This window comes from Bombus affinis, chromosome 5, assembly GCF_024516045.1.
Source record: "Bombus affinis isolate iyBomAffi1 chromosome 5, iyBomAffi1.2, whole genome shotgun sequence".
Lineage (NCBI taxonomy): Eukaryota > Metazoa > Arthropoda > Insecta > Hymenoptera > Apidae > Bombus > Bombus affinis.
Window position 1 is genome coordinate 10,846,249 of NC_066348.1, and position 23,589 is coordinate 10,869,837.

At 33.6% G+C, this 23,589-nt stretch overlaps 3 protein-coding genes and 1 long non-coding RNA gene across 11 annotated transcripts in view; 2 read left to right on the forward strand and 2 right to left on the reverse strand.

The window, feature by feature from the left end:
* LOC126916459 (uncharacterized) overlaps nucleotides 1-7,194 on the reverse strand; it is a 29,811-nt gene extending 22,617 nt beyond the window's left edge. Inside the window, exons 1-6 of one of the 6 annotated variants that reach the window (XR_007710581.1) lie at nucleotides 6,100-7,176; nucleotides 5,919-5,968; nucleotides 5,456-5,587; nucleotides 5,160-5,373; nucleotides 4,767-5,075; nucleotides 987-2,681 (exon numbers count right to left, since the gene is read on the reverse strand). This is a non-coding gene — a long non-coding RNA (uncharacterized LOC126916459). Of the gene's footprint in view, nucleotides 1-986; nucleotides 2,682-4,766; nucleotides 5,076-5,159; nucleotides 5,588-5,918; nucleotides 5,969-6,099 lie in introns of all 6 variants that reach the window. The other 5 variants (XR_007710585.1, XR_007710586.1, XR_007710584.1 and 2 more) reach the window with 5 other exon arrangements.
* The window catches only part of LOC126916447 (uncharacterized), a 103,734-nt gene that overhangs the window by 78,686 nt on the left and 1,459 nt on the right, over nucleotides 1-23,589 (forward strand). The window lies entirely within an intron of this gene.
* The window catches only part of LOC126916453 (uncharacterized), a 105,421-nt gene that overhangs the window by 64,251 nt on the left and 17,581 nt on the right, over nucleotides 1-23,589 (reverse strand). The gene's annotated exons all lie outside the window — the stretch shown is intronic.
* Nucleotides 20,625-23,589, forward strand: part of LOC126916446 (uncharacterized) — a 106,879-nt gene continuing 103,914 nt past the window's right edge. For both annotated transcript variants that reach the window (XM_050722292.1, XM_050722291.1), the window contains exons 1-2: nucleotides 20,625-21,051; nucleotides 23,163-23,329. In XM_050722292.1, coding sequence (XP_050578249.1) covers nucleotides 20,979-21,051; nucleotides 23,163-23,329 — 240 coding nt within the window. In that variant the 5' untranslated portion in view covers nucleotides 20,625-20,978. The remainder of the gene's footprint in view (nucleotides 21,052-23,162; nucleotides 23,330-23,589) is intronic.

Consider the following 23,589-nt stretch of genomic DNA (forward strand, 5'->3'; position numbering starts at 1 on the left):
TTCCATAATGTATTAATGTATTAATAACAAGAGTTCTGTAGAATCGGAGAAATAGTCTCATTCATTTCATAGTCAATTCATTTTAAAAATTAGCGAGAATACGAGTACGTAATAGGAACTTTAATAATTCCAGAATCCCATAGGCAAGTAAAAAGAAATAATTTAATTGAATTTGCTTTAGTTCAACTTTATTTCTATTTCTTATTTAATGCAATTCTATTTTATTTAATTTTAATTTCCATGTTTCTTTCATTTTATTAATAATTTAATATAATCCTAACTCAATAACATAAATCATATAAAGAAGGATATATAAATAAATCGGTACAATACGATGCAAGCTAAATTTATGTACCAAAATTTTGACCACACCTTATAGATACGATAACTAATTGGAAATTAAGTAAAAACTACTTGTAATAACCCGCATTGCTTGTCGGGTTGGAGGAGATATTCAATCAACAAATAATTTCGCTACGTTCGAAATCTTCTCGCTCCTTAATCAATCACTAAATAACTAAATCGTTTTAAATTAGTTAAACCTTCAGTGTTCTATTTTCCTATTCACTAAACGACATTTTTAAGTATATCAATATTATACCAATATGTAGAAGTTTATATTTCCAAAATACCTGTCTTTAAAAGTAAAATAATAGCAAACAAGGCAGTAAATAAAGTAAACGATCGTATTGCTCAACAGTCTTAACAAATAAAGCAACGATGCTAAAAGTAACAAAAATTGCTCCATAGCATATGTCCTCACAATTAAATTACGAATTAAAAAGGAGAATAGGAGTAAAATTAACAAATCGAATGTAAGCAAATGAAAGAATCATTCTGTATTATGTTTCCCTCGCTACTGGCGGGATATTCAAACTTTTAATAATGACAGCGTCTCTTCAATCAAGAAATCACACATGCAAAAACTTTTACCTCGTAATAACGGTATTATTATACCATCGAATAAGTAAAAAATTAACACTCACCAAGAAAACGGTATAAGCAACGAAGATTTACAGCTTGGCCTTCGCGAGACAATAGTGGTGGTTGGCGCCAGACAAGTGGTCGAGAAGAGTATGCCCTACTGCACAGTCATAGGCATAGATCGTGCACCCGAATTGTCCCGTCTGTCGATGGATATTACCTGCAACGACCTCCGTGATACATTTCTTGCGCTACGCGAATAGGTGCACATGTTTGCGTGCCACTTAAAATCGCGTACGCACGAAACAGCTCGAGAATTATCCACGAATTCTACGAATTCGCAGTTACTAATCGCTTACCAAACGTCGATTATGTCGTTAGCGCTTGAAAAGACATTCGAATGTAATTGTTGCAAAAGATAAAAGAGCTTTGTAAAATAGACGATCCAATTCCTATCGCGTTCACAGTCGAAGTGGTACTGTGAGGCTCGTTGCGACCCGGCGTCCCCTTCTACGATCGACCCCCGAGCTCAATAGCCAATCAGCGTTACGCATTCTCCAACGTTCAAAATCCTTCCGTTGGATCCACGGACGGCCGATGTCAGTTATGCGAGGGGGTGGAAAGCACTTTTGGCGGTATCACATGTTGCTTCGCTGTAAACATGGACGATCTGGATTTGATTCAATTATCCAAAGCGAGAGAAACGGTGTTTGAGTGGTGGCGCGAAAATTACCGATTTCGTTGCGCATATTGACAAAGTTATGACGAGGGATCTGGTATGGTATGTACTATATAGCTTTTCTCGCGGGCTATGTTTCTTTATATTGTATATCGAAGTACGCACCTAACGTTTCAAGAGAAGCTTTGCATGCCTTGTATAACTTGAACTGTAGTTTAGATTTACAACTTTACTTTAGTCTTTATGTTTTCTTACTTTTCGAGAGGTAATCTGCGATACTTGTAAATAGATACTACATATATATGTACGTTAACTTGTAATGTGTAATATTCCTGTTTGGTTAGGTCTATATTTTCTAATGTGACAAATATGTGTATGGTGGCCATCTTGTACAAGTAAACTGATATTATTAGCGTAATTTTACAAATTACAAGTCATAAATTATTCCTTTTTCCAAACAAGGAAATATACGAGGAAAAATAGAACAGATTCTTACGATTATTTTTGTGAACTTTTGTAATATACGAATTAGCATTTTTTTTTTTTTTTTTTTTTTTTTTTTATTACATTTGAAAAAATCATGTATTCAAGTATTCATGAGAAAGGGGAGACAGAAAAGAAATGCAAAGATGGAAAGTTTCGAATATGTAAAACGTAGTGAAATCCGTAAATGATTTCATAACTGCTCTTGAACATTTCTTACAAACAAACGAGTCATCTCATACTTTCCTACAGGAGAAGTACATATTAATCAGAAAAAATTCCATTGATGTTGTCTATGAATGCTTATGCATCCAGCGAAGTCTGTGATTATTTTCTTTATCTGGAAACATACGTTATAGTTTTGAAGGTTATTTGTACATTATTTGTTCACAATCGTTATAAAAAGACCGGAAATGTATTCAGGTCACGCACATGCTTTACTGCTTTATACGTACCATCGATGTTAAAAAACAACTCGTACCGAAAGGATTAATATAATTTTTATTTAAATTTTTTATTTCATATTCATAGACGAAAACTGTGTTGTGTTGTTTGTCCGCAAATATGTAAAACGATTCCATTATATTATAAAGTTCTGAAAATCGATAGTTTTCGTTATACATTTCGTTAGTTAAAATAGTTAAATGACTTTCCAGAAACAAGTCATGCTTCATGGACATTTTGAGCTTAGTTAGCGTAAAAGTTAAACCTTGTTCTGTAATTAGTTAAGTTACATGAAATTAAACGGATTTCAAGTAGCTGGTATGTAAATGATACTTAAACTAACATGTAATGCTTAAATCGTAAAATAAATATACATATAAAATCAGTTAAATTTAGGGAATCAATATCGATAAACGCGAAACTATAAATAACATCGTTAAGTCAAAGGTTATTTGAAAGAATTTCAATTTCACTTCAAACTTGAAAGGATATTTCAGATCAAGTAAATAACAAATTTATACCGGTATAGTGATCTCATGTTTCTTGAATTCAAACAATTTGTGTAATCGGTACGAGAATGTATGCAATATGGGATATTAAAGAGAATCGCATTAGGCATTATTGCACCATGTACGTCATAAATCGTCGATGAAAGCTCTGAAGTGGACAAAAAAGTTTATAGCTTCGATAAATAAACTGTTCTTTGTAAATGATAGGTTAAAAAGTAGGTAATCAGCATTAATATCAATAGGATATTCCATCGAATAATTTTAAGGATCTTTGTATTTTAACATATCCTTTAGATAAAAGATAATTGTTAGTTTTATAACGAAGAATCCACAAGTGTTTCCACAGTAACAAAGTAATTAACGTTTCCTTAAGGGACTAATTCTTGTTACAGATTTCTTTCACCTTCATCTTTGAAACTATTCATAAATTATATTTATATCTTTCAAAAAATCACATCCTAATCCTTAATAATGCTCACAGTTTTGTAGTATTTAATATCTTTTGATTTATTCGAGATTTCTTCAAATCTAATACAGAATTCAAAATGTTTCACGTATTTATTATAGTCTATAGATTATGCTTACAGACTTGGTTCATGTATGTACGTATGTGTATTATACATTATTGTATTTAAGAATTTATATGATCGTCCCATGAAATACCTCTAGTCTGTAGGAAACAGTCTGTTGCTACTATGGTTTAGATGAAAGAATATTATGACATGTCGTTTAACTGTATGATACCATCTATTAATGTACCAACGATGACTTTAATGACAGTCTAATAGATATTGCGCTACAACTTTGATCGACGTGACTTATTTCTATGATGCACTTCGACAAGCTGATTTCAGCCAAATCAAGTCAAACGAAGTTTCTTATGTTTAATATTCATATAAACTTACTATGCATGTACGTAGTTTGTTTCAATAGCATCTACGTACTTTAAGAAACTAGTTGATGACGTTGTTTCAATAACACAATCATAGTGGTTTTTAGAATAATCATGATTCGAACGCAGACTATTAGGGGATGATATGTTTTAAGAACAAAAATTATAGTTTTCCCTTCTAAAACATGAGATTGAGATTGAAATAATTTTGAAAGAAGAGCGAAATAATTTTAATTCTTTAACCATTTAACTCTACCTTAATAACAAAATACAAGAACGTGTTAAGTATACATTATTACTAATTTAATTATTTATATCACTAATAAACAATATTCTTAATTCGCAATTCTTATATCATTGAACTATACTATTAATGAAATGATTTTATATAACTTGCAATTCAATGGAATAAAAACATGAATGAAATATTTAAACATACCTACGTACATAGATTTCCAATAATTTTACGTAACTTTATGAATTAACACGTTACAATATATTTTGCATATATATACGGTATATATCTGTTACATTTATCAAAAATGATTCTTGTTCAATTACATTCGCCACTTATATCGCGAAAGCGTAATGAAAAATATTTTACGTATTGTTTCTCGTTTTTATCGTAAATTGAGCACGTTCCCATTTCTTGCCATAAGAAATAATGGATAATCGATAACAACAGCGTAACGAAAGTAAAAATTATTGTTCATTCACGTTTTGAACGTAATTTTATCAGCTGTACTTTTTCAGCTACTTTGATTTTACTTAATTTCAAAGAACATATTTAAATAATAGCTGGCTTAACGTATGAAATATAACGTCGAAACATTACCGCGACTGTCTTGAACAGATTTCCGCCTGTAGATGACTTTAAACGTTTCCGTATCTCGTAATTTGCGAGAAACGAATCTCATACATTTCTACGAGACCTTGCTCTGTCCATCTTGTAGTTCCTTCCTTGATTGACTTTCAAATTTCCCCCTGGATTCTAGGCTGTTTCTGTCATATAGAGTGAAGAGTTCGCTGGCCCTCGAAGCAAAGAAACAAGCACATAGAAAGTCTGCCTTTGGGGTTGGAAGTAAGCATAATTTACGATACGATGATCTAATCCCTTCATCACGCTTGGAATATACATGGTTGCCTGTAAAAGGACGCAGTTTTATATTCTCTTATATATTTTATATTCTTATATATATTATATTTTATATTCTCTTATAGTACTCACTCGAGAGAAAAGGAAATTTTAATCAACGTTATATAATATTGATGAAATCCAATCGCTGGGTCAAGAAGAAGAGAAAAATATCCTTCGCCATTGATAAGAAATATTTCATTTGACTTTCTGTTTTAATATACTGCGGTCACGAGAAAATATTTGCGCGTGTCCATATTTTCCAATGAACCGTTTTCCTATCAGCTTTTATATTTCAAATCAAATCCTTATAATCGTATGAAAGTACCATTAAATAATACCAAGTTTAATACATGTATCATGTATTTATATTCATATTATTTAAATACCTTTCGTAGTCACTGTATAACTGCCATCTGTGGATAATACATAATTCTCTATTTATTCCTTCTGTAGCCGATATTCCACGACATGCATTATTTATTGATTTGTACGTGTGTCCACAATAGGTAGATTTCTCTCTATGTGTATTCATAAAAAAAAATTCGTTGAATTCAAATCAGATGATGGAGGAGATTATTTTATTGGAGACGTTTATTCTATCTATTCTATCGAGGGTTCGATTTAAACGTTCGATTTAAATGTTAAATAAAAAGTACGGTATATCAAATAAATAGGATTAATTTTTGGATCTACGCTTATCAGATATTTTATACTTCTCTCATTAAACATGTACTACAAATTTACAAAGTTTTAGATTACTTCCTTCTCTCTCTATCTCTCTCTCTCTCTCTCTATATATATATATATATATTTATATATATATATATTTATATATATACAAATATGTACATATATGTAAGATAGTAATCCGGGGATAATTCAGGGATCTATTCTGTAGTCTGAAAATCGAGTTTTTATTATGGAGTAAATAATAAAATACAAAAATAAACAACAATTAATATGCGTCTATAACAATAAATAACAATAATTATATAAACGGGAAATAAGAAGTCTTTAGTACAATGTTTACCTGAAAATCGAGAATCGATTTTCAACGTCCTGAGCTACCGATCTTTCTTCTTCAGTCTTTAAAGTTTTAAATAACTATTCTGTAACCTTGTCTGTCTCTAATGTAACTCTCTGTCCGTCCGTTCGCGAAAAATTTGCTTCTTAAAATGATCGTCCATAAAACAAAAGAAGGTCTGTCCGTGAAACACAGCCTGTCGTGCTACCCGTAAAACAAAAAGAATCCCTATCCTACATGAACTCTAGGGAGTTTACACCGCCCCTCGAATGGGGAGTGGAACAGATTCCCTTCAGATCCCCGATTACCGTTATCCACTTCATATATGGAGTTTGAAATCCTTCTTAGAATTATGAAAGGTCCTTTCCTAATTTCTTTCAGCTTATTTCTATTCATTTTTTTTCCGTTATGGGTGAAGACCATATCACCGATTTTAAATTCGTGTTCTCTTCTTTTTTTATCGTATTTTTGTTTGTTGATTTCGAAATTTCTTGTTGAGTTTTTGAATGCTTCTTCTCTGTCTCTTTTTAGGTTTATCTTATTCACCATTATTTCCTTAGGGACGATTTCAATCATTTTTCCATTCAGTAAATGATTTGGGGCAAACCCCGTTACACTGTGTCTGGTGTTATTGTTTTCTTCTACGCTTTCTTCTGTGATTTTTGTCCATTTTCTCTTATTTTTGTCTGAATTACATCTGATCCTGTTTACTAATGTTTGATTTACCCTTTTGTTCAGTCCATTGGAGGATGGGCAGTCTGTCGAGGTGAAAATTAATTTAATGTTCCTTTTCCTCCTATACTCTTGAATTTCTTTGGATGTCATTACTGGGTATCGGTCTGCAAGGATAATTTTTATGGAATCAGTTTCTCCTGTCGAGTCTATAAGTTTTATGATATCTTCTGTGTGTTGTGTTTTCGATGTGGACATAAAAACAGCCCTTGAAAAATGATCAATGAGTATGTGCATGTATTTCTTTAGTGAGTTGTTATTGGGTGAAATCGACCTGGGAAATTCAGTGCTTCATAAACCACACAAGGTTGTTTCTTGGGCGGTGGCTCTGGCTTTCTGTCCAATCTTGCGTTATTCCCTTGTGTTTTTCTTCCCTTCGTCTGATATTGCCCCAAGAATTCGATTAACCCATTTGTTGATTGTACTGTTTCTTTATCGATTTTATCTTGAATGTGTATGGGTAATCCAATAACAATTAGATTTATCCCTGTCTCTTCAGAAGTCTTCCTCCTTACTTCCAATATTAATCATTCCTTTTTTATGGCATATTCAGTGAATGAACCTGAAATGTATTTAAAGTTATAAACGTATCGTACTGCAGACCAACCTTTATTGCCAGAAGCTTTTTGAACTGCCACCTTCCAATTTTCCCAGTTGTATTCTTCATCCTTCAGCAGATTTGCTTGGTACCATTCTGATGCTGTTTTTCCCAAATATTTCTTCAAATTCTTGATCCTTTTTTCATCAGTTTGGATTTCGTATTTTTCGTATTCGGTTTCATACTCATATTATAGTATGGAAGGGATGCGTATGTGAAATATGAATATTTCATACTCCAATCCGTGGCTTTTTGCGTTCCATCAAATTGTTTTATGACAAAGTCTGTGCCTTCTCTCTCATGCATGTTTTGTTTCTGGAAGATCTCTAATAATGTTTCTATTTGAAGATTGGGCTTTTCGATTTCGGTCTTTATTTTCCTTGTGGGGATGATCTCCGATTCTTCTAAGTAAATATCTCGAAACACGAAGTTTAAACTTGTACCGATGTATGACGCTGCCGTTGCGTCATCCATCGCGAGTGCAATGTTTCTGTAATGGCTTACCTTGGTTAAGCTGTTTGCGGCTTTCTTCACTATCGATAAACTGAATAACCACGGACGATGATCTCTTGCTTGATATTCTGGAGGAAAGACATCACATACTTCATCTTCTGGTTTCCTTATGGATTCTTATGCATTCTATTTTCTCCCCCTTGCGTTCTCGTTCATGGCGATACGTAGCTTCACTTCTAACGGCATGGCGTAGTGAAAATCGATTTGTAAGATCGTAATTTGGTGATAATTCAGGGATCGATTCTGTAGTCTGAAAATCGAGTTTTTATTATGAAGTAAATAATAAAATACAAAAATAAACGACAATTAATATGCGTTTATAACAATAAATAACAATAATTATATAAACGGGAAATAACAAGTCTTTAGTACAATGTTTACCTGAAAATTGAGAATCGATTTTCAACGTCCTGAGCTACCGATCTTTCTTCTTCAGTCTTTAAAATCTTAAATAACTATTCCGTAACCTTGTTTGTCTCTAATGTAACTCTCTGTCCGTCCGTTCGGGAAAAACGTGCTTCTTAAAATGGTCGTCCGTAAAACAAGGGAAGATCGGTCTGTCCGTGAAACACAGCCTGTCGTGCTACCCGCGAAACAAAAAGAATCCCTATCCTACATGAAATCTAGGGAGCTTGCATATATATATGTATCCTTTTAAAATTCTAAAAAATTATACAGATTCATAAAAATATAGTTAAAGACTTTGTAATATAGCGGTTTTTAAATACATATATATAGTTTTTAAATAAATGTTAAATTTCTTCCGACTATTCGTATCACATTACGATTATGCTCTTTTAGTTCTATAGCTTAGGAAGTTAGTTTAGAAGTCGAGGCTTACCTCACAGGCTTACACAAAAGTATTGGTTGAAGTTTTCCTATCAAAAAAAAAAAAAAAAAAAAAAAAGAAAGTAAAAAAAAGGAAAAAGTTGTAATCGCTTTAATCCGCAGGTTGTAGTTAACACGTTTGTGTTTCGATTTAAAAGTTAATTCAATTAATCCATAATATCGAAATGTTGCTAATTTTATATTATTTGATATTCAATCGTTTGATGAATACCATAGATATCTGATATTTAATCATTTAGATGAATTTCATAGATATGTAATATTTAATCGTTAGATGCGTTCCATCAAAGTTTAATATTCATCTGCCCACGTTCTCTAAGGGAAGATTTCATATAAAATAATTTTCATAACGTTTTAAGACATTTATAAAATGATTACGTAACACTTTATGTTAATTTGGAAATTTAAATAAATTAGAGAATTATCAACACCATTCGTTGTTATAACGATGCTTAATAACTCGGAATACAAACAGCTTTCAAGTAATCGGATAAAATTTATCATGCTGCTAAAGTAAAAGTATGATTTATACAAGGTAAAATCTCCTTTGTAAGTAGTGTGATGCTCGTAATGTCAGGCACACGAAGTATACGCGCATATTATATCACGTAATTTCAGCTTTATTCGATCTCTTAATCGCTTGGTTTGAAGAAGCCGTAAGTAACAAGCGAAGCCATAGCGTAAAATAGTTTTATTAAACTTGTAAACAAATATAAGAAATATAGTCGTAGTATCCAACTGCAAGTTCAAATGCGAAAAATAACGTTCGGGAAAATTTGTGACATGGTGAGAAATTTTATACTCATATCCTAAATTGATAACATATATATTATTTGTAGAAAATTATATTTATTTGTATATATGTAAACATAATATCTATTAATGAAAAAGTTAATTAAGAAATATTCTATTATTATTACTATTCGTATCTATTATTTTTCATTTAATAAAAAACTAGTGTACACCAACTCATGTTCATTCTACTGATCTTATTTTTACGGTTCGAAATATATATATGGAATTTCGATTTTCCATCGTGTTTCGCTTATGATTCATAAATATTAATTAGCATGCGATTAATTGGTGTTATAATTCAGAATGTTCGATATTCATTTACATTTATATTACTTTCACGTTATAGTTAAATATTTAACGTTGGTTAAATATTTTATTATTTGAAAGACTTGTGTCTATACTTTATATGCGACAAAAATTGAGAATTATTCACGTTTTTTAATTTAACGATCCTACTTTTATTTCAATTAAATCTCGATTCTTAAACTTTCATTTATTCGCGTCAAAATTAAATCCTAAGCTTCAATCCTACGCTTCTCTATGTAAAAACCTTTTAATCCTTATTTTTCGAATAGTTTGCGAGAATTGATCTTCGCGCAAGAATTAACGCCACTCAAGTACTAATTGATTCCATCTCCAGAGCGCTTAAGTGACATTCGATTGTAGCTTGAGTAGTTCTTATCCTCGCTGTAAAATACGACAGAATTTCGATTCATCGATCATTAATTACATTATGAGACTACTTTCTCACGCTTTTCCATTCCACGCCGTGATTCCGCTCGCCTAACTACTCTTTCGTTATAGCGCCGATCAGACTTTCAACAAGGTCACGATTAATCTCGATAATGAAATTTCCATCACTATCGCAATAAAAAAGATTATTCTACGTTAAGCTATATCCTCTTTTTTTAATTGACAGAATGCATAGATACGTTGATCGCCACGTGAATTTTATAGATTTTGGCCAATAGATCGAATAGAAACACAGACTGTGATTCTACGTGAAAAATAAGAAAGATAGGAAAAACACCTGGTATGATTTATTACAATTAATTTTTTTTCATCCGAGGATCGAAATTGAGGATTTAACCGGTGTACTTAAATTTTTACAAATTTTATTCCACATTTTCCACTCGGTTTTTCACGTAGAATCAGTAATTGCTCGCTTCTGCCGCAATATTTTTCAGCCCATTTACATTATTAAAAGAAACGTTTTACTTTTCCAAGGTATTGTATTACATTCGCGCACTCTTCTCCGACAACGTTACCTAATTCCTTCATATCGTCGGAAATTCCTTGGTCCGTAAGATTTAGCCTATTTTAGCGATCCTGGAAAATTCAACGAATAACAGTCGATTCGATCGATACGAGGAATTTTAAAGTTCGTTCCTCGGTATTCGTGTAATTTCATTATTCGCGTTTCATTCGTTGGAAACTTGCGTTAATTTGTTCGCCAACTGGAAGTTACATAAGTCCGTCGATTTTTATTTCCACGAACTGTTAGAATAGGATAAAATTTTGTTGCCATAAATTGTATTTAACGCGGAGTTATCAACCACGAGCTATTGTATAAAGCTTATTACTTATTGTATAGAACTTTTACTATATCGTAGATCAATAACGTACTAAGATTATGAAAATTTATGATTTATTTATGACTTATTTATGACTTATTATTTATTATTATAATATTAAGACTTATGTACGCGACTCGAATATTTATGTATTCTCCTTCAATATCCTTAATCCCTTCGATATGACGTATAAAATTTACAAATTGCCATTTTAATACAATTCAAATATAGTTCACGTGGACTACACGCGAACGATGTGGTTTCGAATTTATTAACTAAGCGTTATACGTTTCTCAATGTGGACATTACTTATGTACATGGAATGTACGATTATAGTTAGAAACGTGGCTGAAAATACAGATTTGTTAATGGTATAAGTGTTACAGTTGCACAATGATGAGTCATAGCAGTAGAGATTACCATAACTTCGAATATAACTTTTATCGTTACAATTCTATTTACAGTTAACGTTGTATTTGCATCTGACAGTTTGTTGAATTGCGTAATATCACGAAGATGGCGAACTAAGTTTAACTTGGTTTAAGAATATAAGTTTAACGATAAGTGAAATCTATCAGTTTCTTCTCTTTTTTCTTCTTTTTTTCTTTTTATTTTGCTTATTTCCTTATTTCGTGAGTTTCGTATAATTCTTATCTATCCAGGAATAATTTAAATGTAGAAAACAATTCAACGAAATGAGAAATATACGTTTGTTTCATGTGCGATTAAAAAATTGCATCCGACGAATTTAATATATCAATTAATAAGTATTATATTTGTTTGGAATGTTATTTCTGCAAAATTGTTTAGAATTGTTCTTTGGATATTTAATAATACGTATCTTGTAAGTTAACGAAGATACTCGCGATTTGTTGTTTTTTTTTTTTTTTTTTTTATTTATTAATGTAACTTTTACATACTGCTGTGTCCGCTAAAATAAATTCAGATATTATGGAGGTTTCAAATACGTAACGACAAGAAGATATTTTGCCTGGAAAATAGTAGTAAATGTTGAATATGTCGATGTTAAAACGTCTTTAATATATTCGGTATAAATATATCGAATTTAATTTATTTTCAAATTACATTATTATTTAATGTTCGCGATTAACAACCATTTCCAATTACATATTTAATGATGCATCTATTATCAGAACTTATTAAAACATCGCATCTCATCGAAGATCACGTTATTCTGTGGTTGTTTCGTACTCGCTACGTTTTATGTACGTACACGTAATGAGAATTAAAATTTATCGAAGGAGGAGCTGCGGTCTGCGAATAATTTTTTAACAAAAGCGAAAAAAAGAATCGTGTTAAATCTAACTAAGTATCTCTGTCTGTTGTTACAAATATTACGTTAAAATTGTGTACGAGACGAATAAATCGTAGAGAAATAGGGAATCGAAGAGGCAATTATGGCATAGAAATTAACAGGAAAAAATAATTTTATCTGTTAATTTTTATAGGATAGTTTGCTTTTTAATTTTTATCTATAGGCATAAGAGTAACCATTAGAAATACTTATAGAAATTTAATGGAATTTTCTGTTAAAATTACATCTACCTTGATCGAAGGAAATTTTAATTAATTTCATTCTTAAAACTCAACGAATCAAAGTAAATGCTTAACATTCGTCATACATTAATTGAATTCGCTAAAATTGATGTACCAAATACATTTGACCATGATGAAAATGTTTTAACGTTTGCATCGATATAATAGCGTTTGTACTGGTTTATTTATCGATGATATGTTTACTTGAAATACGTGAAAACAAAGTATAGCTACAACAGGCTGTTTAAAAACAGAATGTAAATTATTGAACGTACTTTCGTACTGTGACGATAAATCGTGGGGATTGTTAATGAATTATTATGCACTCGGTAATAAAATACGCTTGCAAAATATCAAAACATCTTTTTGCATGGAAGCTTTGATATTAATATTAAATATGCAAACAGGATATACAGCGTGATGAAGGCTATTCATTTAGTTTGCTTATTACTTTATAGAATGTTATAAACGTTAACTTCATATAGTTTAAGAAAATTATCACGGAATACACGTCACGTTGCACATGGAACATTTGCGGTGACATTTCAAAGGTTGATTAACAGAATGTTATTATTGTGCCGTAGAGAAATACGATTAGTGCGCGGAATTTACTCGAAACTATAGTAGAAAAATGGTAATACGGCGTTTATTTAATTAGAATTTCATTTTACGTTTTAATCATTCTTAAGCAACCTTCCTCTTCTATATTTGTAAAAGAGGAAACGAACAGCTCGCTTTTTTTCTTCTGGTAACTTCAATCTTGTAATTTTGCTAATAACTTAACGTTATAATAACTAAGATTAATATATTGTATAATAAAAATCCGTAATTCTTTCGAAGATTGACGTTATGTAAGGGTAAAGCTGTAAGTAAACGTTGGTTTATAGATATGAACGTTAACGGTATAGCAAACGTTTATTAAAGTAATAACGCAAATAATAAATGAAATATTTCCTTAAAAATGAAAGCATGTTGCTCGAATGCAGTTGATTGTTACGTTTGACAGCCTATAAAATTTTTCTGAGAGTCGTGTTAAATAATGAACGTAAAAAATATTACTTTTTGCATGATTTACCATTAAACATGTTTGTTTAATAGAGCGAGTAAAACAGTCCCGGAAGGATTTGAGTTCTCATCGACCCTTTTTTCCCAGAAATTACGCTCTTGGTGCAACAATTTCAACAATTTTCAGCGGTTGCCAAAATTATTTTAATACAACTTTCAGCTGAAAAATTGTAAGAAATTGTTAGAATATAATATTAGGAAAAAACGTAATATCGATGTTAAAAGAATTTATAAAGCGACACAGAAAGGACTTATTAATTTCTCGAAAGCAATTAAAAAGAAAAGCATGTTTCTGTTTTTGGGAAGCTTTTAAAGTCAGGTGTTCCATATTAAGTGCAATTAACTTGCAAATATTTATATTTGCGCAGTTCCTTCATTTTGAAATATTCGCAAAATTTGCTGCATATTTCGTGTTCGTTCCATCTTCCGAAATGAAAATAAAAATTTTTATTCAATGTCTAAATATATTTCATTATATTCCATCTTTCTCATGATTGAAAGTTTCTTCTTCTTTTTAATAATTATATCGTAGCAAATACACAAAGATATTCATATTCATACACAAAGATATAGATATTCATACACACAAATCATAAGATATTCATACACAAACATATTCAAGATATATATAGATAAGATTTATTTCATCCTCTACGTTTCCTAAACGTTTCATGGACTTTTGCATTTTTATAATTCCCACAAATGCACGAACATCCGCGATCTAATAATCTAACGACGAGTCCGCTATTTCGGAAGATATTTCTATATTTTGGGTAAATCGTTGCTTTGTAATATTTGACATAAGAGATGCTCGTTAACGAACGCGTAACGTCAGATATCCACGTTTACCGCGACTCTTTCAGGAGAAGAACTTTGCAGCTAGGAGAGTTTTAAGGAACTTTTAATTTAGAAGAATTTTAAAGAACGACCGTAACATGTATATTCCGACGCAAATGTCGTTCCTGATAGGAGAATCACACAGTCGAGTTCAGCAATCGAATCGATGTTCAACAGATGCGAGGGCAGAAGCAGACGAAGAATAAAGAGAGAATAAACACGCACTCGTTAAATCAGCGCAACGATTAAAGTAGATCTAGCCAATATTCCGTTCTGAAAAAGAAGACGAATGGAAGAGGAAAGGAAGGTTCAAAAGAGCATCGTTCGCTTTGATTATTGACATACGCTCACGCTAATAACGGTCATTGAAAGGCGAACGGAGAATGAGAATTATTGAAACTTGGAAATATCGAAAGCTTGAAGCTTCGCTAATTAAGAGAAGTCAACTGTCATAAACGTCGATGAAGATCCTATCGACGGAAAGTTAGGAAATTTAATCTTTTCCCTTTACGTTTGACTCGAACGCGAACAGTTCGATCTGTTTCTCGTTTGAGGAACGACCTAACGAGTATACAGAGTCTTTCGCGTACATTACACGTCAGAAGTTTCGAGTCATTGCGCGTTTCATCAAATTTTGCAGAATTTAAAGAATCGAAGACTTCGCTTTGATAAATTTTTAATTAAAGAAACGTATAGTCGAGTGCAGGCGATTATTGCTGATAACTGTAACATTTATTTTAGTAACGAAATTGACAGGAGATTTGGCATAGATAATACAGGAAAAGTGTTTTAAGCTTTCCATATACGAGGGAGAAAAAGTTTAATTATTTATATCGTAAAGTGGCGTCAGGGAAAACCCGTGTCTTATTTCGTGAATCTGAGTCTTCTATCGGGTAAACGTTCCTCTTTAATAAAATCTATAACGTGTTAGAACGATACAGCAATTTTAGTTATTCCGTAGAGTATTACGACAACAGTCTTAGACCATTTGCATGATGATCAGGATCGCATGGTCAAGCAGAGAAGTAAGTGTCACAGTGTAAAAGAAAAATAGTATCGGTGCATGACGTAGGGATGATGTACGGTGGTAAAGCGAAAGCTGAAGGACATTCGAATAAAAAGAAATAATAAAAAGAAAATAGTTATCGGTTATACAATGTGAACAAAATTACGTACGTGTTTAGAGCAACGACGTTGCCTACTACAGTTGTACGGTAACGAGCCTTTAGAATTTAAAGCCTGGATATTACTCTCGCGATGCTCGTCGATTATACGATGGACATTTTTCTAATAGTTTACAGTAAAAATATTCCTACGTCCAATAGATTGAATTTCAAGTTGAAAAATAATATTAGAAAAGACTGAAAACTTCACGATTCCTAGGATTACGTGTAACATTGCGTCTGCGGTGCCAGAAAATTGATCCACGGATTGGTCTCAAAGGAAAGTTATTTATAAGTCAAAGAGTATCGTATTGCATCGTTCTTTCTTTATTCGAAGCACTCGGGAACGTTCGCTGTAAACATTTCCATTGTATCGCGATCAACGAAGAATGATTCGTTTCGTAACTATAATCGCATTTTCATCCATAATGGACAAGACGAAACAAAGCGAAAGGAAAGTTGTACGTTCTCAATTACTCCTATACGGAACAAAGATCAGAAGTTACAAGTTATAGTCATAAGGGGCGACTTAATTGAAAATTACCAAGACACTTGACATCACGCGTTGCTCGAGAGCCAAGTTACGCGGATGTTTATATCGTCTGGGAGTCCCAGAGCAGCAGTTAAGGGTTAATATCGAGAGCGCAGCGATGGTAAACGTTATAATAATACAAAGTTCCGATATTCTCTAACTCTAACCATTCTACAAATTTCTACTTTAAACGGTATCGTGATCTGGTCCTGGTTTAACCAATTGGCTGTTTTCCACGAGTATACTCGTCACGAAGTGATGGCAGTATTTTACGTTACGACGAGCCCCGTCAGTACTAAATTGAAAAATAAAACAATCGTTTCGTAACAACTTAATTCTATATTATAACAGCCACCCGTACTCCGTGTTCGACGAGTATACTCGCCATCGCTTACTGTTCGCGACACACTTTTAGGTACACGCTTTTCAAAGAGGTCGCAACGGCTAACTGCTAAACTTTTTTATTCTGACATTGAAATTTAACAAGAATAAATCAATATCAGCGGCAATTTCAGTTCTATCCTTGGCACGTAAATACAATATAATTTACCTTTAACGAAAATGAATGCAATTATTCGTAATTATTCGCGATACTATTTACTTATATATTTTCCTATGTTGTCTTACGTATCTGTTATTTGTAATAGATGAGATCGAACGAGAAATATTAGAGGATCAGCAGCAGGGTTAATCTATCAGTGTAAAAATATGCGCAAACTTCCACGATCCAGTTATAACACGCGATATAATTCGCTATTTGCTTAGCTCGCTTCGCCAACTGCCAGCCTCGCTAGCTTTGTCCATGAGGATCTATTAAGATTATCATTTTAATTACACGTTGGTCGATCGAACGGCCAACGAGAAACGCGGCCGACAATTTTGATTAAATAGCCGCTAGCGTTACCGAGAACACGGCTCGTGTAAAACAATTTCGCCAGACAATTTTAGTTATCGGATTTGTTCGGCGAGACGCGCAAACAAACCGGCTTTCACCTCGTCAAAGGCTACGTTTCACGCGAAACTCGCGCCAGTTACAGCGTTAACTTCCTTTATAGTATTCATGGTGAAATCGCCAATTCATTTCCACCGTCTAACGAGAAAGACGAAACGGACGTATTCTCGGCGAACGCTTCCCTTTCGCGTCTCTGCCGTTCTTCGAATCGCTCTGCTTCAACTCAGTACAACCAGCCAGCTCTCTCGTTCGACAGCTGACAAATTGCCTGCGTAACTTGTTTGCCGCGACCGCGAGAACTATGTTTTAAGTCGAATGATCGTCAGATGTTACGAACAATTGGAAATTATCTTCATTTCCCATATCGCTGGCCGATGCTCACGATCTGTTCAGTTTGGAAAACATGGAACAGCTCGCTGGACGATTAGTTTGAATTTTACGGAATCGCGTTTGAGGTGGAATATGCCGAGATCGTAGAATCGTTGATGTTCGACTGCTCCCACGAATACTCTGGTGTCTGTACGTTTTATCAGTCGAACCTAACATTTCTCAGTGACGGATAAGTTTCTTTTTAAAAAATCTACACATTCTTTTCTCTGTTCGAATAGAATAGAATAGAATTCCGATAAATAAGAATTTGGTATGAAACTAACAACGTTCCAGTCGTACAGAAAGAAAATACAATTTAATTAAAAACGTGGGAGGTGGTGTAAAAATCGGCGATAGAATTCATCAAGAGTACGTGACGTTGGAATAGCTACAGTCACGGATGTTAGAAAATGGAAACGTGATATTGAGAATTATGTAAAGCACGTGGATTGCTCGAATGATGGGTTAACTGTGGGGAAACCTTAAATACACTGATGTAATGGGATGGTTTCGTTGTGATAAAGACGATAATAACGACGACTTTATACAAATGGAAACAGCCAGCTAAAACGATAATGGAGAGGCACTTTCCCATGCCGAAGCACCCTTGCCACTCGAAAAAGGGGCTTCGATCGTATAAAATTCACCGCGCAAAAGCTCCCAGGTACAGAGAAAATGTAATTTTACGCAGTTATTTCTACCGAAAGAATCGTGTGACGTGGTGCTTAAAAAGATATGGAATGTATAAATATTCAAAAAATCAATTTTATAAAATTAAATCTATCGATCCATCAATAGGATTAAAAGAAAGGAATACATCCGAAATGTACACAAAATTGAAGGAAAGGAAGATTTGTATAAAAATTGTAATAATACGATGCAGCAATTTCACGATACCATTTAATTAACGTGGGTGTATATTTTTTTGAGAGCATCCTCTGTATATCAGAAATATATTACGAAATAGAAATATGTTATTACTGGTTTTCCGATGAGAATCCGAAGTGTATCAAAAATTTAATCGGCGTAGATATTTATCGACGCAACAGTTGCAATTTCACAGATACAAATATCTTGCGAGTTCTCTCATCGTCGTAATTTGTATCTCCTTTATATACATCGTCTGTCTGAATATTCTTTCTAATATTCTAATTAGACTGTAGATTTTGATGCAAATTCATATTTTTGAGAATATGATTGAAAAGAAAAAAAAAAAAAAAAAGAGAAGTAAAGAGTATTTTGTATATTTTATATTTTCTTTCGTATCACGTGCATTTTGTACAATTTTATTGAAATTGGATTACAAGAGCCAAGCAAATCGAACATCAAACGGACTACGCGTCGTGTGTTACTTTATAGGAAAATCACGACAATGTCTGTAACATTCGTAGTATTTTACGATCCTATCTACGATAGCAATTAAAAGTTCATCAAACAGATGATTAGATCACGTACGAGCCATTTGAAAGTCAAATTGTTCCATTTTCCGAAAATTTATTCTTTCTAACTCTTTAAGAGTATTACATCGTGGCTTATTAACATACTAAATAATAATTGACTGTTCGAATAGTTTGATGATTTTGGAAAGTACGTGTCCCTGATAAATATAACTTCTATGCACACTTCCAAATCCGTTTGAAATTTCACCGATACGATCAAGTTAGGCGTGTCTCGCTACAGTGCTGCAATGATCATTTCGAAATGCTTCGTATATCATATACGCAAAAAGTTTCCAGCAACGTTGAAACAGCTTCGCGAGCCACGTGTAATTTATTTATAAAAGATTTTTGCAACTGTCGAGACATCTTGGTATCTGTTAATAATCGTTGAGATATCATTGCAATCAAGTAATTGCACTGTATCATACGCGATAACGAAGTTACTCGATTATTCGAATGGTATGTACTGGGATTAGTTTCGATGGATGTTTGAACGATGACGGAATATTTGGCCAGCATAAGCACTGATCCCTTCCATATCGATCGCGTTTATCGATATTTGATAAAGAGGTCGTTTGCAAATTACATTTACCGTCTACTGTTGCTCACGAAATTATTCCAACTCTGATACGTGCTTCTTTATAAATATATCGCGTGTGTACGTGTATGTTACATATTATATTACATATCGTATATTACATATTATATTGTATTTTAAGTAACAAGATATTTAGTGCGAGTGTATATTTCGCAGAGATTCCAAAAGTGATTAAACAGTCAATTATCCATCACATCGATGCATCTCAATGTTCAATGGGACAGTATTTAGCGTCTATAACATGTTGAAGATAGCTCTTTATGGTGTATCTCGTGGAGGAAATTAATTTCACGAAATTAATTAAACAGTCAATTATCTGTTGTACCGATACGTCTCGATATTCAATGGAATAATTTTTGATATTTATTGTACGCTCAAAATACCTATCTATACTATGTACTATTTTTCCCCCCAAATATTCGCCACAACTATTTTCTGTCTTTTACATTTGCACTTTCAGGATGATTTCAAATTCTACCAATGTGATCGGGATAGTCGTGTTTCGTTACAAAACGAACAAAATCCCGAAAAGTCTCGTGTAACGGGCTATAGGAGGCGTTGGTGCAGAAAACAGAATAACTTTTCAAAAATTGAGTCAAACAATTTGTTTCCTTCCTTTTTTCTTTTTTTTTTTTTTTTTTTTTTTTTACGAGTTAGAAGAATTGGAAAGATTAACAATAGGTGACGTGTAAAGAAATGTTGAAAGAAGTACAATTAGTCGGAATAGCGAAGAAGAAAGTGAAGGTAGCTTTTTACAACTTTTCTAGCTGGACCTGTAACGAAGATTTAAATAACACATTTCGAAGATTTTCTCTAACTCGTCGAGCAAAATTCAAATGGTTCGGTCCACAGTTACAGACGAGTTATTTCGTTCGAATGAACGTACGAAACGAAAGATGTTTTTACGGCGAGTGTCGGACTATTTTAGCTTTCGAGGCATTGTAAGTTGAATTTTAGTTGCGGTGTCGACAAATCATTGATTCAGTGACAGTGAATTTTCTTTTTCCTGGATGTGATGCGAATGCGCAGAAACTTTGACGTCAAACGTTCCCGCTGAACGAACAGGACCTTCCGGCTGCCATGGATATTGATTTTCCCTGGGCTTCAAGGTTTCTGGAGCAGCTGTACCCATCCAGCGCAGACTCCGGCTATTCTCAATATGGCTGTCTATTGTACCCAAATCCGCTCGTTTTGCGTTGCAACGCGCTCGCCGCCATACACCAGCATGCGATCAATGCGCCAAGGACATCAGCCGATCGCAATTTAAACAGCCGAATTTATTTTCGAATGTGACGCGCTAGACGTTATCAACATGGCCGATACATGTACCGCTGTCACGTGCTTCCTGATCGTCGCGTCTATCTCCATGGTCGTAAGCATCAATGGTAAGCCTCGCATTTCACTCGCTTGGTCGGGCTGCTTAAACCTTCGCCTCTTTAATTCGACGCGTTTCTCACACGTTTCGCCACGAATCAAATTACATTTTTCTGAAATTAGAAATTCGCCGATACGCGTTGTCCATCTTCGGTATTTGCGAGAGAAGAAAACGATTCTTGCGCCTTATTCGTTACGCCGATTTTCACGTCGATACGATCGGAATACCAAAGTTGATCGACTCGACAATGTATTGATCAGTTAGCCGTTGCGACTAATGCGACTAAAATGCGTTAGAAAGGACAGAACGACTACTTTGTTCACGCTGTATTATAGCTTTTTCATAATAATTATTTATATCTCTTCATTTGTTCGTTTTACCTGGTCCTGGCTTCCAAATGTTCGAAACGTCTTCAAATTTACGAATATATTTTAGTTTTCGCTGAAATTGCAGTTTAAACAGCGAAAACTGCTTTTTACGCGTGACGAGTATACTCGTCAAGAGTAGGTAACTGGTTAAGACGGAAGATAATTTGCCAGGATAGACAATGGCGGTATTTCGTTTTTTTAGAATTTTTAATTTGAGGAATTTTTCTTTCAACAAAGAACGTTTCTGTAATGGAAAATGGAAGTTTCTGTTTCTTCCCATTTTTCTCTTTCTTTCTCGAGGTTCCTTTCAGTTACATGGCCCTATTTGTTTTACGAGCAAGTTGCGTTTTAGGAACGTGTTTCGTTGAGGGAGTTTTCACTAGATGTCTGAAGGAACGATGTTTCGTCTATTTATAGCGAAGATCTTCCTCTACGTATAAACTGCATATAGAGGAAAGTGCACCTGTTGAAGCCTTCACTCGTAGGTGTTAGCCATTTGTGTTACGAATCGTGTAAACAACGATCATCGTACACGGTGCATTTAATTCACTTTTCTTCCGTGATAAGCTTCGCGATGAATTCTCATTTCGAGGCTACCTTTTTCATTTACCGTCTTGCCTATGTTTCCTATGCATAAAATAAATAATTCATACTGAATACATCTATTTCTATTTTCTCTTTTTCTTTAGATAAGAAGAAGATTACAATCAACTTTCACAGAGAATTTTTAACATTAGATCGTCCCAAAAGTGTCTTTTATCTTATAAGGAAATAATAGATGTACAACATTTTTTGTTTTAAATTATTTTATTGAATTACGTTTAATCCATCTTATTCTATTGGAACCAGATGTGAAATAAAACAGTATAATTTTTAACTTCATGAAATATACATAGAATATTTCGTGGATATCGAATCTGCAGTCTTGCGTAGATCCAATTGTCGTATAGATGCAAACGTAGTCGTATACCGTCTGTTTAGTCTTCGGAGATGATCCAATCTGTTAAGAAGCTGAAACTCTAGAGGATTGGTACGATTGGTCAAACTTGCGTGGAAGCGTTTTTCCGAACTTGGAAATATTTTTCATAACTGTAGGTATTTTTAAGTACCCGTGTATGATTTCGTTGATTACCTGTCAATGGATAAGGAATACGTTTGCTGCTCTCGGAATACGTTTAATTGAAATAAATCGAAATAAATTTTTCGTAATTTCCAGATACGTTTACGATATTTTGCTTGCCAAGTCTTACCGTCGGACGTATCGCAAGAACAGCAGGAAAATTTGGCGCTATTCGACGGAAAAGCTAAACATCCGAAGAATTCCGTTGTAAATAAGAAACCTAAACCGATGTTTCACCTTATTAGACGATTTCCTCGATGATATCCCTGTCCGCAATCTTCCTAGCAATCTTGTCGACGAACGCGACGAAATTTCATCCTACGCATATCGCCGATATGTCTGTTAAATGTCAAGACTAATATCTATTTATTTTTACAAAAATGTACAAAAATCTGACGTTAATGAAAGCACGACACATTTGTTTGAAAAATGAAAGAAAGGAAGAAGTAGAAGGAAGTAATTTCTAAGAAATCAAAGAGAGAAAGATGCGAAGCATTAAAAAGTAGACAACGATTTGCCCAACGTCTTACGTCCGATTCCTACGTCGATTTTAATAATCTTTAGAAATCTAGGATAAATCACGATTTCTATTAATTAATACGTATTTGTCGGTTGATTGTGTCCGATGATCAGGCCAACTGTTAACTACGGAACATCGAACTCACGCAGCGTCGGAACGAGCAAACGATTTATGGTGTCATCAGTGTGATACAATGGAAGACGGAGAGAGATGCGCCAATCTGACCGGAAACTTCACCACTTTCGGGCACAAGTGCACTGGTGACAAAAGGACCTGTATGGTAATGACAAATGATAACAGCGATTCGAACGCTTGTTGATTATACACAGGTCACGCACGTGTTTCAGCAGATGTTTGATATTTTGCTTTGATCGCGTGCTTTTAAAGCAAACAGAATATAGCAAACAGCTAGCTAAAAGCGATATTAGTTATCGTCAACACGAGAGCGAGAGAAGGCTGTTCAAGATAGAGACACAGTTTCATTTCGTTCATAACGCGATTTTAGTGTTTGGAAATGTTCAATATAGTCGATCAATTCAG